At 37.6% G+C, this 15934-nt stretch overlaps 1 protein-coding gene across 1 annotated transcript in view; it reads left to right on the forward strand.

The window, feature by feature from the left end:
- Positions 1-15934, forward strand: part of WDR25 (WD repeat domain 25) — a 68367-nt gene that overhangs the window by 48010 nt on the left and 4423 nt on the right. Inside the window, exon 4 of the mRNA XM_010583946.1 lies at positions 1132-1262. Within this exon, the coding sequence (XP_010582248.1) occupies positions 1132-1262 (131 nt within the window). The remainder of the gene's footprint in view (positions 1-1131; positions 1263-15934) is intronic.

The following is a 15934-nucleotide window of genomic DNA, read 5'->3' on the forward strand; positions in this document are numbered from 1 at the left end:
GGAACTGATGACAAAATCAAAGAAATTGGCTTCAAATCATGAAATAAGCATTAAAAAAAGAAATCTATATGAATGATTTTCAGTATTGTTCACCTAACAGAAAGTATTTACATCCTTCCCTAATAATTTAGCTCGAAGTATTTTCAGTTATTTAAGAAAGCCTGTCTTAAGAGAACTCTCACTTGCTGAAAATGTAGATTAATGAATATTTTAAGAAGCTTTTGTCATAGTATTTTAAGGGTTGTGTTGGTTTTTTCACTTCTGCAGTACCTCCTTCACTGTGACTTAAAGCAGTAACTTTATTTAATGTGGATATGTAGAATATAAAGCACAGTTGAAATTGTGAAACTGAGCAAATGTATTTATCTTGGTCCATGCTGCTGTTCCAAAGATTATATTTCAGCGAATATACATTAATATAATGAATTTGTTAGGATGAAAGGAAGCAGTGGACTGTGGAAAACTCCTGTAAATTAACCTAGCAGAATTCTGTTGCCTTTAAAAGTGTCAACAATCCAATTGATACTAACCACAGGATCCTACAGAGATTAGTGTACGCAATTAAATGTTGGGAACAGTGTATCCATGGGAACAGCTATTGCCTTCATATGATGGTATGCAAATTATTTCCTACTTTCAAGATGAAGTTTCACTCCTACCTTCATAGAAATATAAGTAAACAACTAGAGAGTTGTAGTATAGTTTGGGATGTGGTATTTCTGTACAGACAGTATTTGGTTCTAGTTATTTTTATACCACTGAAAGAAATACTGTGACTTCTCTGTAGGAAACATTTAACTATTAGATTTGTAGATTTAGTCCTGTGTGTCGACTGAACCGGGACCTCGGTGGAGCTCCTCTCCTTAGTGTGGGAAACAACTTGTTCTCCCCTTTCAGTAGGAAGCAGTCAGTGGTTCAGAGGCCCATGAGCAGGAGAAATTTCATGTGGATAAAAATTAGTGAGTTCAGTCTCGTAGTTTCAGTAAATCAGAGTAGCCCCAGATACTTGAAACGTGTTAATATAAACATGCTCACCTTTGACAACCTTGATATTTTTGAAACTAGGTTGGAATGAATAACATATTTAATTTTCTGCTCAAATTTTAGTCTCCACTTCTCACTTTATTTTAGGGAAGCAGATATTTAGCAGCAAAAATGAATTTAGGATCAGCGCACTGAAGTTCCACCCTACAGAGTCAAATATTTTCATTTGTGGAGGGTTCAGCCCGGAAGTTAAAGCTTGGGATATAAGGACTTCTAAGGTAATGGAAATCTTTCTTCTCTTTCTCTTGTAAAATGTTTCCGAGGTTGGATGTGCTGTGCATTACTAAGCTGATAGATGTACTGGTCTTTTAATGAAGTGTTACTCTGAAGTATTTTGCGTTTGTCATTAATTGTGTTGCCATTTGTTGATATGAACCTCTGTAATGTTTTTGAAGCATGAAGAGGAACATTGTACACAAAAAATAGGATTTTTTATTTATTTATGTAAATATGAGTAACATATAGTTGAATTAAATAAAGCCAGTAGCTCGCTTCAGGATTCTGAAAAGCAGTTGTGTAGTAGGAAGCAGTACAGCTAAATTGCTCTTCAAGCTGTTACATGTGGGTTAGGGTGTGTGTGCCTGTACCTTTTGTGTAGAAGCCTGGAGTAATTTTTACATTCATGAAGGGCCACAGAAAGGCATGTACAGTCTCTGCCTTTACCTCATCATGAACCATGAAGAACAGCGTGCTCTCAGAGCTCAGGTAAGACTAGAGCTGTACTTGGCCAGTGGAAGCATAAGGCAAGCCAACATCCTCATGCACAGAACAGCTCAAAGAGCAGCAGTGACTGTCAAGTGAATAGTTCTTTGTTTTCCTTTGAATTTCTATGTGGGTAGATCCTACTCATCATAGTTAGCCATCTGTTTGCTCCTGAGGGTGGCAGAAGGGACCTGAAAAAGGTAAGATTGCTTATCCAAACTTTGTCTCTGACCTTGATGTGCTAAGAATAATGGGTGAGAGAGGTGGGGAGATGCATTAGGTGTGAGGGCTCTAACAGCAGAGCTCTGAAATAGTTATGAGAGTTGCTCTATTGAGGAAACACAGTATTCTTGTGCAATTAACAATCTAGTTCCTGTGCTGCAGTTGTTCCTTTGGATTTCTCACTGATGTTTAAGAAAATAATTTAATTGTGTAGGATCTATACCATAGGCTTCCCTCACATGAATAAGTTCTTAAAAGAAAAACATTAGTAAGTATATATTGAGACTGCCAAGTGTGAGGCTACTCTGAAAATTAATTTACTGTCAGTTTCAGAGTTACAGTGTCAGCATGAAAACCTTTGTAAAAAGTGTGATGGAATTTATTCCATCTATCATGCTTGTATGATGGTTAGTTTTCCTTGATAAGGATAAGAAGACATACTCAAAGCACAGTTCTATGAAGGAAGGTGATTCTAGTTTTAGATTGCAAAATTTGTAAATACTTATGATAAAGGATACCTATGTAACTTTTTTAAAAGTTGTGAGATTTTCCATAGTAACTCTTCCCTCCCTCCCCCTGCCTTGCAGTGGTATACAGTATTCTGGTGTTGTCAATGAGGGATTTTGGTATACTGTCTTTAGTGTAGCCAACTTACATAACAAGAAAATATGTATCACAGAAATGGGAAACCAGTACCAGTTCAAAGGGTCAGAGGTCCCCCTGTAAATTTACTGTAGAACAAACCCATTATTTTTTGGCAGGGTACTGAAGAAGAAAGACTAATAGAAGTCTTCTCTCCTGAACTGCAGGGTCAGTGGTTTCACAGCATGCAAATGGAGTAGGGAATACAATTGTTCTTTCTTGAGATTCTCATAACAGTAGACCTTAATTGTGGGGAGGAGGTGCAGTCTGTAATTGAATACTAAGCTGTCCTTTTTAACATAGAGAAGCCATTGTATGTCATGGTAGGCTGAACTTCCTTTAAAAAGTACTTCAGGAACTAAATGGACATCATCTTTTTAAGGCTTAAAGACTGCTGACCACAGTGTCAAATTTGAGATATTTGATCCTAGTCAAGGAGAAGATGGCACGTGTACGTGACAAAACATTCTTTCTGAGATTTTCTAACTTGGTGCAATAAGCTTTCCTGTAAATGGTATTGTAGTTATACACAAAGTCAAATGATAGTCTAGCTGTGTACAAAGCCAGAGACATTCTTTCACCCCCTGTAGTTTCTTTATGATGGATTTTACACCTGTGTATATCTTTGAGTGACTATCTCCAAGAATTCTGTAAAGATGACTTTTCTCTAGATTTGAAATCAACTGTGATTAATGAGCATGTTCATGCCAAAAATGGCAATACCTCCAGCTTGCATGTGTCTAAGGTGCCCAGTGTCTACAGATGGAAGATGATAACTGATTCTGTTCTATAGTAACAAATGACCAAAATGGCATGTTGCAAAAATACGCCTGTCTGGATGGTAGCTCATGTTGAATATGGTTATGGAAGAATATGGTTGGAAATCTTTCACAGATAGTAGGAGACAATCTCAAATATTGATAATAGAGAAGGCACTTCAGTTTCAAGGAAGTAGAAGATTAATTTACAATGGATATTTGTAGTTCAAGGGTTATGCTTGAGTAAGATTCCTTTTTCAGCCATTCTGATACCAGAGAATGTGATGACAAGACCTGAGGACGATGCAAAATTGGCATCGACTCAGGTAGAGGTAAGGGGCTAAATAACAGATGTTAATGCTTGTGCTAGATAAGTTAGTTCTGAGTCATCTCCTGAGTCTGATGCTCTCCTATTGTCAGTATCTCTGCCACATCTTGAGATGATGTTCTGATATAGTAACTTTTGTGTAAACTATGTCAGGCAAAATTGCAGAGGAAAACTGCAGTTTTCAGTACTTTACCACTGCACAGTTATAAGAAACAATAGTTATGCTTGGGATCACCTTTATGTAGGTTTCAGGGGATGACATACAAGCTGTGTGTGTTTGGATGCAGAGCCAGTGGTGAATGCTTTAGGTGACAACATCTGTGATTCATTTCCAGAGGACAAATAGACACTGTAAAACCATTTATATCTATGTAGAAGAGGAACATGAATACTTAACATTTTATTAATTTGACTATACATTCAGTCTAAACCAGCACTCATGTTTTCTACTAATTAGGGAGTATATTATCTTTATGAGATTCAAACAGTATTTTATTGTCTCTTTATGCTTTACTGCCCAACTGTGGTTTTTTGCCTCCTTACTTACTGATCTGGGTATGGTGCCTTTTTCAAATGGGTACAATGGGGTGTTTGTCTTTCCATGGGCCATCCCCTGTCCGCTTTCAATACTGTTGCCGAAGCAGATGGTACTCATGATTATTACGTTATGAATTTTTTCTTTTTGATTGAGAGTATTGCTCTTGTGTGCCATATGTCACAACATTGCATGCTGTGACATCCTTTTACCCCATCTTATGACATGATTTCTCAAAAGGCAGTGCATTCTGTGGCCAGGATGCTATATACAGCAAAAATGAGACTAGCAGAAAAATGCATTTTTATCTCAATGACTAACCGTACCCTCATTTTTGCAGTGCTGAAGCTCCAGCCTCAGAGCATGCCTTAAAGAGCTGTTGATCACTAATGCACACAGTAGCTGTCTCTGTACATGCAAGACACTCCAATGCTTAGAAGGATTGTGTGTAACTCTATTTCTGTAAGCTGATGCTAATGAAGAGTTAAGGGAAACATCCCACTGTATTACAAGGAAATAATTTACTTTCCAAGAAAATAAATAAGTGAATGAATGTGTATTCTGACAGGTAAAATAGGAAAGGTTTTAGGCTTTGTAAAACAAAAAACCCAGCCTGTTTCTTTTGTACAGATCCTGTACTGGGTTCTCTCTGAAAGTTTTTAGGAGCTGTTACCTGCTTTGTTCATTAGGAAACAATTATATTCATGTAGAACTTCACTAGCTGGAAAACTAGCCAATTAAGTAGTGCATGAGGAATATTAATTTTAATAACGAGCAGTGTTGGAAAGTGGAAGGCTTGTGTTTACCCTGGTAACAGATATTGAACCTTTTCATTGTTTGTTTGTTTCATATATTTGCTCATTTGAAAACCATAATTTTGTAGGTACTGTGATTGTCTAAAGCAGCACTGTGGTTTACTCTTTTACTCTGAAATGTTTCTAAAAGGGGGAGAGCGCTTCTATTATCCTTTGATTTTTTTTATCCCCCTTCCCCCTTCTGAGGTAGCTGTAGACTCCTACATTTGTATTGGTTTTAAAATTTGAAGAACTAAGTGTGTGTACTGAGTGAATGTGGAGGGCGATAGCTGAGTGGAGAAAAGGGGAAAAATATCAAACTCTGATTTGATTGCTTATGGCTTCTTCTTGCAGAATGTTGAGTATCACCTATGCATCGTTACTGTAAAATAATGTACTTACATTTCAAACTCTCAGCCATAAAACAACATACTGTTGGTTAGGCACGAATCATCAATATCATCAGTATCTCATGTCTGCTTCTCCTAGTTTGGGGGATTTCAATGGATTCTTCAGGTATTCCTTCTTTCAGCTTATATTGTTATCTTTATTCACAGGATAAAAACAGCATGCTTTCTACCTTTTCCATCTTACACATTTTTGGTCACATTCAAGATTGGATAAAGTATCCTGGCCAATATTTTGAAATTTATCCTGTTCTAACAAGTGCCATTTGCTCTTAACTGAAATAGATGTCTGAGGCCTCTTGCTACTTCATTTCAGTTTTGATGCAAACAACCTTAATATCTTTAAAGTGCTTTCATCCTAATTCATTACAAGATTTTCCTGTTTTGCCTGTTCAAGTGTGTTAACCTGTCATTCAGCTTGGAACGATGTGTGGGTGAACTAATGATTCTTTTTGTTCCCATCATCATACTCCTGATAGCCTTTTCAGGCTTTGCAGCATATTTTGTCAATAGAGTGAGCACCCTAAATCAAGAGCTTGAATCTTGTTACTTACTGCACATTGAAAACTCAATTTCAACATTTGCTGGTAATTCAGTTTCAGAGGTCATTCTTTAGGATGTACTCCTGCGTTTTACAGGCTATTCACTTGCACATCTTGAATTTAACCATGTGAGGCAAAATGATAATTGTATATCAGGAAATGCGGGAATTTTTGGTGGAAATTCAGAGCAAAGTATTAAGCATCACAGAGAGAGAGAGAATGACTAATAACAAAAATATTGTCCAATTACACATATATGCCGTGGTTGAAATGGTCTGCTTTATGCCAGTGTGCCACATTGGTGCTTTCTGCTGATGGAAAATGACATAGAATAGCTAATAGTGGTATTTTTCCAAATTAGTACTTCTGAAATCTCACTTTGATTTTTATGGGCAACTAATTTTTAACAGGAGTGTAAATTTATGAGCATAAATTATGAATATTTATTCATGTATTGAGTGTGGTATAAAAATTGGATTTCTAAGTTCCAGAGAAAATGTATGAAGATAGGTTTGAGGCAGCCTTTCAGCTACTAAAACATTGAGAAATGTAGAGTAGGCTATTAATCAGAAAGGCAGATACCAAAAAAAAAAAAAAAAAGAGCAATATTGAAAGACATTTATTGCTATCCCTGTTCTATTGAGCAAATAGGCAAAATGATTTCAAATGTAGCATTGGGTATCGAGCGAGATAAAGAATGAAAGAACAATAAGGAAGTTAAAATCTTCAAGATAAAGCTAGGCAATATACTTCAGAGAAATGAATGGATGGAACAGCTTGTTAACTGCTCAGTGAAATGTAAAGTATAGGGGTATCTCAAAATCACAGAGACAAGTAATCAAAGCCTAAAAAAAAAAAAAAAAAGAATAAAAGAGGCAGTTGAATAGCATGGAGAGATTTATTATAGTGGTATTTCTTTCTGTTTGTGTTAAACCAGTTTTGTCTCTCTGGTGAAAATATTATTCTGGAGATCTTATATTGCTGTATAACAGATTGATTAAATTTATTAAACATTTGGAGAATGTTTATAGACACTTTATGAAAAGACCAGAAAACTTGGAAGTGAGCTGCTATGTTTAAAAAAAAAAAAAAATTAAAAAAAATCTGCAGTGTTGATCAAAGAGGAAAGTATCATATTAAACAGCCCCCATGGGATCTTTGGACCTTAATGCTGAACCTAGAAAAAATGTGTAAAGTGCCCTGTAAAAAGAATTGTGCAATAACATGGAGACTTTAAAGTAGTTATGTATTTTAGAAGTATTTCCTTTCTCTGAGCTGTGGAAGAATTTCTTAAGATGTTCAGCACAAGCCAGCTGAATTACACAGTCACTCTCTGTTTTGGCTGTTCTACATTAGCTTTTCAGACAGGAGACAATATATATTCCAACCACTTATTCTACCTGAAATTTTAATATTCCTTGAAATACCAAAGAGAACAAAGGGTTGACACTTGTATCCTTTAGCTCAACCATAAGGATTTTATTGTGTTCACAGAAGAAAATATGACTACAGATAATTTTTTTCTTTTTAATTTGGGTTTCTAAGCTTACACAGATGTAATATCAGAACAAAACTACAAGTGTAACTGTCTTGTACTGATAATACTTTCAAAGGAGCTAAAGTTCTTTGTATCATGAGTGAATCATCAAAATCAATTGAAAAGATATATTTACACGTGTCAGCAAGGTTTGCATAGTGTAAAGTAGGGATGCTAGTAGCTCTGCTGAAAGGACATACAGCACTCAAGAACTTGCATCTGAATGTCTTAATTTAGATTTTCTAAATGTATCCATGTAATTATTTTTTAGTTTTGCATATTTTACCTTTTATTTACATTCTGCTTTGATTGATGAAACTCTTAACGTTTTGTAAGCATTCAGGAACTCATTCTTTATCATGTGCATACAGAAATGCAAAGAGCTCTAAAGGTACGGAGATCACTAACTTTTTTTTGACTCTGTTAAAAATAGAGGAATAATTTATTCAGCCTTTGGATGTACTTTGTTTTTGATCTTGTCCATTGATGTTCATGTGTTCCGTCTCATAAATCACTGAGGCCTGTTGGAGCTTTGGCAAGAGCTATCTGCTATAGCTGTCAGAACAGCAAGTCCTGATGAAGCACCATGCAGTAATCTGGAGAGAGAATAAGTGGAAGGCGACAGGGCTGTGGCTCTCATCTTTAAGCAATAATTGAAGCTCTTAGACCTCCAAAAATGCAAATCCACTGCTTATGTTAAACAAGGAGGGAAAGAGAGGAAGGGCATCAGGCAGTATAGATACAGTAGTATGACCTGACACAGCCACAGAACAGACTTTGAAGGAAAGATTAGTTACAGATATAGGAATAAATGAAATTATAAAAAAGTAAATTATAGGAGTTAAGCAAAGGTTGATTTTGTGAGACTTCCTTGATGTTGCTCCACAATTTTGGACTTTGATAGAGCAATTAGGGAAGCTGGAGAAGGCAGGGACTAACCTAACTACTGTAAAATGAGAAAACTAGCTAAAGGGGAGATCTCAAGAAAGGAAACTGACTGGGAGGAATTTAGTGAAGTGCTTCAGGCAGGGCTCCAAATGGAGATGACATTTATTGTTTTATTTTTGAAAAATGTTTGTTACAGAAAGTGTCATGCTAGCACAATCAGTAAAAAAAAAGGAATAAAATATCATGCAGGAAAAATAGCAATGACTTATTAGAAATGGGAAGAGTACAAATGAATACAAATGCCCAGCCTTTTGGGATTAATAACAAAATTTTGTCAGGACATAAGGAAGGTTTCAAAAAAAGATGAATACAAAGTCAATCTGTTGGAGTGATAGGCAAATTTAGATTTGAAAAAACTTAGATTTGAAGATTTACACAAAATTTCCATTTTTTAAATTGAGGTCTTATAAGCTATAGAAAAAATAAACTAGAAAAATGGTGGAAGCAGTTATTTTGAGGTTTTAAAATAGTCTAGAAATGCACTGCAGAATTGTTATTATTAACAGAGGCCAAGGCAGAATAACAACAGGGTTTTTTTTCCCCATCTTGGTTTATTACTCTGGATTGTACATTGTTTAGCTACAAAATTGCAACTATCTTCTATAGCTTTATGCTTAAAAAGAAAAAATGAAAGGGATGCGCTTTATGTTGTTAAGCTATTTTTCCATACTTGAGTTTATAAAGAAATAAGCCTAAGTCATTAAAGCACAGTTTAAAAAATTAATAAATTTAGAGTGCAAGTGCAGTGCATTTGTTTCCTTGGAAACATTCTATTGCAATTTCTTTCGGATGAGATGCAGTCATTTTAAGTAGCATGTATTTAGGAGACCTAATGAATTTGTCTCTGGATAGCATATAAATATGAAAAAAGGCTGTAGAAATTGGTGGAGCTACTTGCACTTCTGGTTTCTATGGAAACAGCCAATACATTGTCATGTGCTGGTAGTGTTAGGAAGAACAATGTAATTAAAATAAGATGATTTATTCAGCCCTTTAGAAAACTAAAGTTATTCTTCTCACAGTCAGAGAAATCTTTACTGAATCTATGGACAAAAAGTTCAAAGAAATATGGTGGGGGTACATTTGTACTTGTGTAGTGGCATTTGTTTTTAAATGTTAACATTCAGGGGTCCCTTCTGAGTGTGAAGGCACATTTTACATGGCTGTATCACATACATGAGAAGTCCTGCTGGGTTTATTTGGAAACCTCATACGACGGTATCACAGATGAGAATCATAGACCTGTCTGTGCATACAATCTCTCCTGGAGCAACTGCTCCTGGAGGGACTGAAACGGGCCAGGAATAAAACATGCCTTCCTCTGGAGCATGGGTGTTTGAGTGAGAAGCTGTTGGGGAATAGCCGTTATGGTTTGAGCCCATTTCTAGACAAATTTTACACCCCAGCAGTGACCAGTATGCTTTTAAAAAACAAGAATATGAAAGCACAGCAAACTTCTTTATCACAATTCTCAGCAGTGGTTACCCAGGCCTTCCTAACTTACAGTTTGGGGACTTCCAGCACCACAGATAGCGTCTTTGTCTTTCATGGCTCTCTTTGAGTTTTCACACTGTGGAATTGGTTGTTCTTGATTTTTTTTAACGTCTGCAACATCCTGTATCAAGGAATTAAACTTAAACATGTATTGTGTGAAGAAGCATCTCGTTCTGTGTGTTTTGAAGCTGCCTTCTGCTAGTTTGGAGTCTAAATTCTAATAATGGAAGAAACCACTCACCTTCTCCATGCCACTCAGACTTTATTTCCGATTCTTTCAAATTCCTCTCAATCATCTCATTTCTGTACTGAAAAGTCCTTGATTATTGCTCCTCATAGAAAAGCCATTCTGTATCTCACTTGTTCCTTGTCTGTTTCCTATATACAGATTTCACTTCTTATCCTATTTGAGATGGGGAGATAATTTAAAAAAAAAATCTGATGGGAAACTATGGGGGGTTTTCTGATAAATGGTTGAGACTTTGCATCACAAGATTTTTGTGCCTTCTGAAGCAATCCAAAAGTGACTTTTAAAAAAACAGTGTATGTTGTTCATACCTAAAGTCTTATAGATCAGTACAAGATTAAGCTCAACCACTTCTTCATTTTAATCAGTCTCCCTTTCCTTTTAATTATTCTCAAGACCCCTTGATAATTTTGAGCTGAAAACAGAGCAGTTACAAACAGCAAAAAACTTAAATAGAAAAGCAAAATAATTTTTTTTCAATTACGTAAAGAGAAATACAGCAGTCTTATGTTAAAAGGCTTTAAAAGAACATAAGACTGTAGCATGCTTTGTTGTCTTGTCTATGATAGTCATGTGTTTTGATTAAAATTGCCATTATAGTTTTCACATGGAGATCAGAGACGTAAATTGGATTTGTCTTGTGGTTGTGGTTTTGTTGTGAACATGTAGCTAAAAAGCAAATAGTAGTCATCTGCCTCAACACCTTACTCTCTAGAATAGATCAACACAAATCACTTGCACTGCAGTAGATAAAAAAGCTTCTATTTTGTGGAAAATAAGCTTTCTTTTAAGTTAAAATGCACTTTTTATTACTAGTAATGGTGGAGTACTGTTTCACAGAGGAAACTTGAATCAGTCACCCATTGCATTAATTACCCAACATGCCTGTAGGAAGAGGCAGTTTCATGCCAAAGCACTCAATCTAAAAAGGTAGAACAAGAAGTGGAAGAAAAAGTATGGCCACTTTTACAGGTTGGAAGCCATGGCTGTGACTAATTAAGGGTTTTTTCCATGACTATCCAGATTGCCTGTAGTCCTATTAGATTTGTTTTGAGACCTTGTCTCCTGATGCTCAGGGCAATGACTATAAAAGCACATTTCTTTCTCATCACTTGCATAAAGCTTGAGGGGATTTTAGGAAAGTGCAGTGCACATAGATTACAGGTGACCAGCACAGTGCTGGGGCGAGCAGCAGCTTCTGAATCGCTTGTGTGGAGACTTTGAGCTTTCTTGACAAACAAAAAAACAGGCATTACATGTGCTTTATGCAGAGAAGTATTACAGAACACCCACTGGAATTACATACCTTGAATTCAGCATCATGGCATGTTTTCAAATCATCAGAACCATAAGAATCTGTTTGATTTAATTTGTTTAAATTACCTTTCTTGTCAAATGCCTGCAGCCATGAACTCTTGCTGTAGTGAAGAAGCTTTATTATTATGTTGGATTGTATCGACACCAGAAACTATTAGGCCTTCCTTTGAAATTATTTCTTTTATGTCCAGAAAATGCAGATTGAAGAAGTTGACTGTGGTTTTCCAGTGCTTATGGCTGATAAATCTGCAAATAGAAAAAGAGCAAAAGCTGTTATTAACAAACTAAAGCCAGCAGGATAGGGAAACTGGTGCTTTCCCCAAGCAAGTTCCTCAGGCATGTCATGAATTAATTGTCTAAGGTAGAACAAAGCAGGTTTAATTATGAGTACTTTTCTGAGCAGTGGTGTTGCAATTAGTTATTTTTTGAAGCTATCTTTATGGGGGAATTTAAATACTAGGTATATCAAGTTTCCAGCTGCTATTCAAAGTGTTAATTTATTCTTCTCTGAGTCAGTTCTTACTATGTGGTTTGAAGATTAAAGAGCATAGTTTTTTTGAGGTATGTATCGAACATATAGAAAGAAGATGGTCTTTTGTACTAATTTTTATAAAGACAGTTTCCTGTTGCAGAGCTAAGATACATAGGTAGTTTGGTTAGATATCCTATCAAATAATAGACAAGCAAATATATTTAATGATTAGCAGTGAAAATGTTTAAATTGATAGTGGCAGTTTATGTAAGAGCCCAGCAGGATTTCAGCCAAAATTAAAAGTATGTGCACATTACCAACTTCACAATCCTCTACTTTTTCCTTACTGAGAGATGTCTGTTGCTCCAAAACCTGTTAAAAACAAGTTCCAAACCTAAACCTTAACCTCTTAACAGTGCTGGACACAATGTATGTATGAATATGTACCTACATATATTTCACAAGGGTTTTTTTTAGAAGACGAAAACCCAAACAGTATGTTTGAGTTTTTCATCTTTAAAATAAGAAAATATTAAAGAATCACTATTGTGAATCACCGTTTGGGACTTTATTTATTGCTCTATATTGTTCTTCTCCATTTCCCAGCACCATTTGGCCTTTGTTTCTGCCTCTCTGTCCCTGTTGCTATGCATTTGTGCTGCTCCATCCTCTGATCTTGCTGCTCTCTGGCACTTTTTTCTCTTGTCACTTCTGTGAAGGTTCCTGCTGCTAAGTAGCTGCCTCCTTCAGTCTGTCAGGGTGGTACAGCCTTTTGTGTCCCCTCCTCTCAGTTTAACTTTATTTCAGTTCTCCTGCAGTTCCTACAGCTGTCAGGTTTCTGTATGGTTTTCCATTTCTCATCCCAGGCAGCAATTATATTTTGTGGTGGGTTTTTTAGGTTTTTTTTCTTACTATTATTTTTGCTTCTACAAAATAGCTTAATTTTCTACTTTACTAATGAACTATGGACTTCCTTTTATAAGTCTGAAGAAATAGCTATGCATGGTGATTTCTCCATACAGAAAGTGGAGGTTATAAATATGCAAATATCACTTTTGGCTTTACAAAGTTTAATTGCTTTGTATATTATGCAGAATCCTAGGCTTAAAAATCTGACAAGAGCAAGTAACACATTTGTATATTCACTATCTTAAAAATGCAGGCAGATTATTGAAAAGTGTGCCGGTTTTTTGAGGCTGCAGGTTTACATCTTGTTGATGTTATTACAGGGTGTGTAGGGTGCTTGCATGACTGAGGTTCTTCACTGAATGCAAACATCGCGTTTCTAAACTGTACATTTTGCAGAGCCTCTGTGAAAAGCAGTTGGAGCAGCTGCTGCTGCCATCCTTCTACATGCCAAGATCACAGGAAGCAGAGCTGGAAGGGACCTCTGGAGATCATCTAGTATGTTGCTACCCTAAAGCAGGATCAGCTAGTTCTGAACATTTCCAAACAGTCATAGATTTTTGAGCTTGAGGCAAGAAATCAAGAAGTTCTCATGTTGTGTTTGATATTTGAAATGTTTTTTCTTTTATTGGCTAAAGTATAAAACAGAGGTATAATCCAGGATATTTCACTGTCACACATGAAAATTATTTAAAAAAAAAAAAATGTATGTGCTTAAAGTATCTGCAAAAGGTCCGGGCCCTGAAGTTAGTAGTCACATATTATGTTAGGGGTATAAGGTAGGCACTGAATGCCTCACAAAGTTGGGAACCATTTCAGTATAATACTTCTCTGCTCTGTTGTTTTTTTTCTAGTGATGTTAGAAGGACTAACCTCTGAACACCCTGTTGGAAGTGCAGGCTGCTATGTTTTAGCTATCTTGGAGAGAGAGAGAGATAGATTTAGATATTAATAACTAGGAGTCTTCCAGTGTCCTAGTTTTATCCCCATATTCAGAGAGATGGATTGCTTTGATCTGTCCACTTGCCTTGAAGTTTCTCTTCACTGGAGGCAAATCAGAGAAAAAGAAAGCAAAAGTATTGATTTGCAAAATTCAAACTAGACAACACAGATGCAGAAGAAAGGTGGAAAGAGAGGAAATTAAATTTGTTCATATATTCCTTAGAATAGTTCAAAATCTCTCTTACTTTTTAAGATCCAACTCACAGGCTGTTAAAATATTCAGAATCCTGTGGCTGAGGACCCGTTTCTGCATGGATCCAAGACACTTTGGTGTAAGCCCTGAAAGAAGATCTAGATTTGGGAGCTCTGTTTTTTTTTATTTGGGAAGAAGTTTTGGTGACTTCAGTATTTTCTTTTACATCACAAACTTCTTTACAGATTGTTCATATGCATTAATTACGTGATGGGAACTAGTGGACGAGCCACATTATTTGCTCTTGAGCCAAGACATGGTTTGATGTATTGATGACTCCCTGCTGCCCTGCAGTTTCAGCAGAGTGACAGAAAAAGCCTTTGCTTCAGCAGAAGCAGCAGAGACTGCCTCTTGCCAGGACAGCTGGTAGGCAGATTAGGTGGGAGGTGTGGGATTGAATCGCTGTAGACCAAGGCAGGATCCCGGCTGAGTCCTTAAAGCACAAAACTGTTTGACAGCAGTGCTCCCATCACCTCCATCCCTCCCTCTCTGGCAGCACTTTAAAAGAGCAAACGCTGCTTGGGTTTCTTTTTTTCAGGAGAGGGTGTCAGACCGAGCCCTTAATGGGATTGATGTATCTTCTGCAGGATGAATGGTGTACCCTTCTGCTAAGCGTGTCCACATTGGCCTCATAGGCAGTTTCTGACTGAACATGCAAGCTATGCTCCCTTGCCGTACAGTCCTGACACTGGGTTCTCACCACTTGAAAGTTAAGCAATGACACACAGCAGTATGGGACTGGGAGAACCTTGAATCATCAAGTGTACTCATCCCCAGTCATAAACACTGATTTGTAATTAAGTCTGGAATGATCAACAAGAATATTCACTTCCTGCCGTGTTCTTTTGTATTGAGTTTGTGTGGCAGTGTTTTAGTAGCAGGGGAGGGGGCTACAGGGGTTGGCTCCTGTGGGAAGCTGCTAGAAGCTTCCCCAGCTCCAAGTTGGACCCGCCTCTGGCCAAGGCCGAGCACATCAGCGATGGTGGTAGCACCTCTGGGAGAACATAGTTAAGAAGGGAAACCTGCAGCGGAGAGTGGAATGTGAGAGAAACAGCTATGCAGACACCAAGGTCAGTAGAGAAGGCCGGGGGGGGGGTATGCTCCGGAGGAGGTGATTCCCCTGCAGCCTGTGGTGAGACAGCAGGCTGTCCCCCTGCACCCCCTGGGTGGGTGCCCCAGAAAATGGCCATGACTCTGTGGGAAAGCCTGTGCTGGAGCAGTCTGTGCCTGAAGGACTGCAGCCTGTGGAAGGGACCCACGCTGGCGCAGTTTGTGAAGAACTGCAGCCTGTGGGAAAGACTTGCATTGGACTGTCTCCCATGGGAGGGACCCCACTCTGGAGCAGGGGGAGAGTGTGAGGAGTCCTGCCCCTGAGGAGGAAGGAGTGGCAGAGACAATGTGTGACGAACTGACCCTAACCCCCATTCCCTGTCCCCCTGTGCTGCTGGAGGGGAGAAGGTGGAGAAAACCAGGAGTGGAGTTGAGCCCGGGAAGGAGGGAGGGGTGGGGGAAGGTGTTCTAAGATTTGGTTTTACTTCTCATTATCCTGTTTTGATTTCATTGGTAACAAATTAAGTTGATTTTGTGTTTTTTCCCAAGTCGAGTCTGTTTTTTTCTTTTCGCTAGCTCCTTTATCCTCCATGGGAGCTTCCCACAGAATCCCTCCCAAATGAGCTCTGAGTGAGCTGAAGTTTGCTCTTCTGAAATCTAAAATGTTTGGCTTAGTACTAACCTTCAGTGTGCTCAGCAGGATCCCAAACTCCACAATATTGTGATCACTGCAGCCAAGGCTATTGCTAACTGAGATATTACAAAGCAGGTTTTCTTGGTTTATGAGTAGTAAG

Source organism: Haliaeetus leucocephalus, unplaced genomic scaffold (assembly GCF_000737465.1).
Source record: "Haliaeetus leucocephalus isolate CR32 unplaced genomic scaffold, Haliaeetus_leucocephalus-4.0 Scaffold932, whole genome shotgun sequence".
Taxonomy (NCBI): domain Eukaryota; kingdom Metazoa; phylum Chordata; class Aves; order Accipitriformes; family Accipitridae; genus Haliaeetus; species Haliaeetus leucocephalus.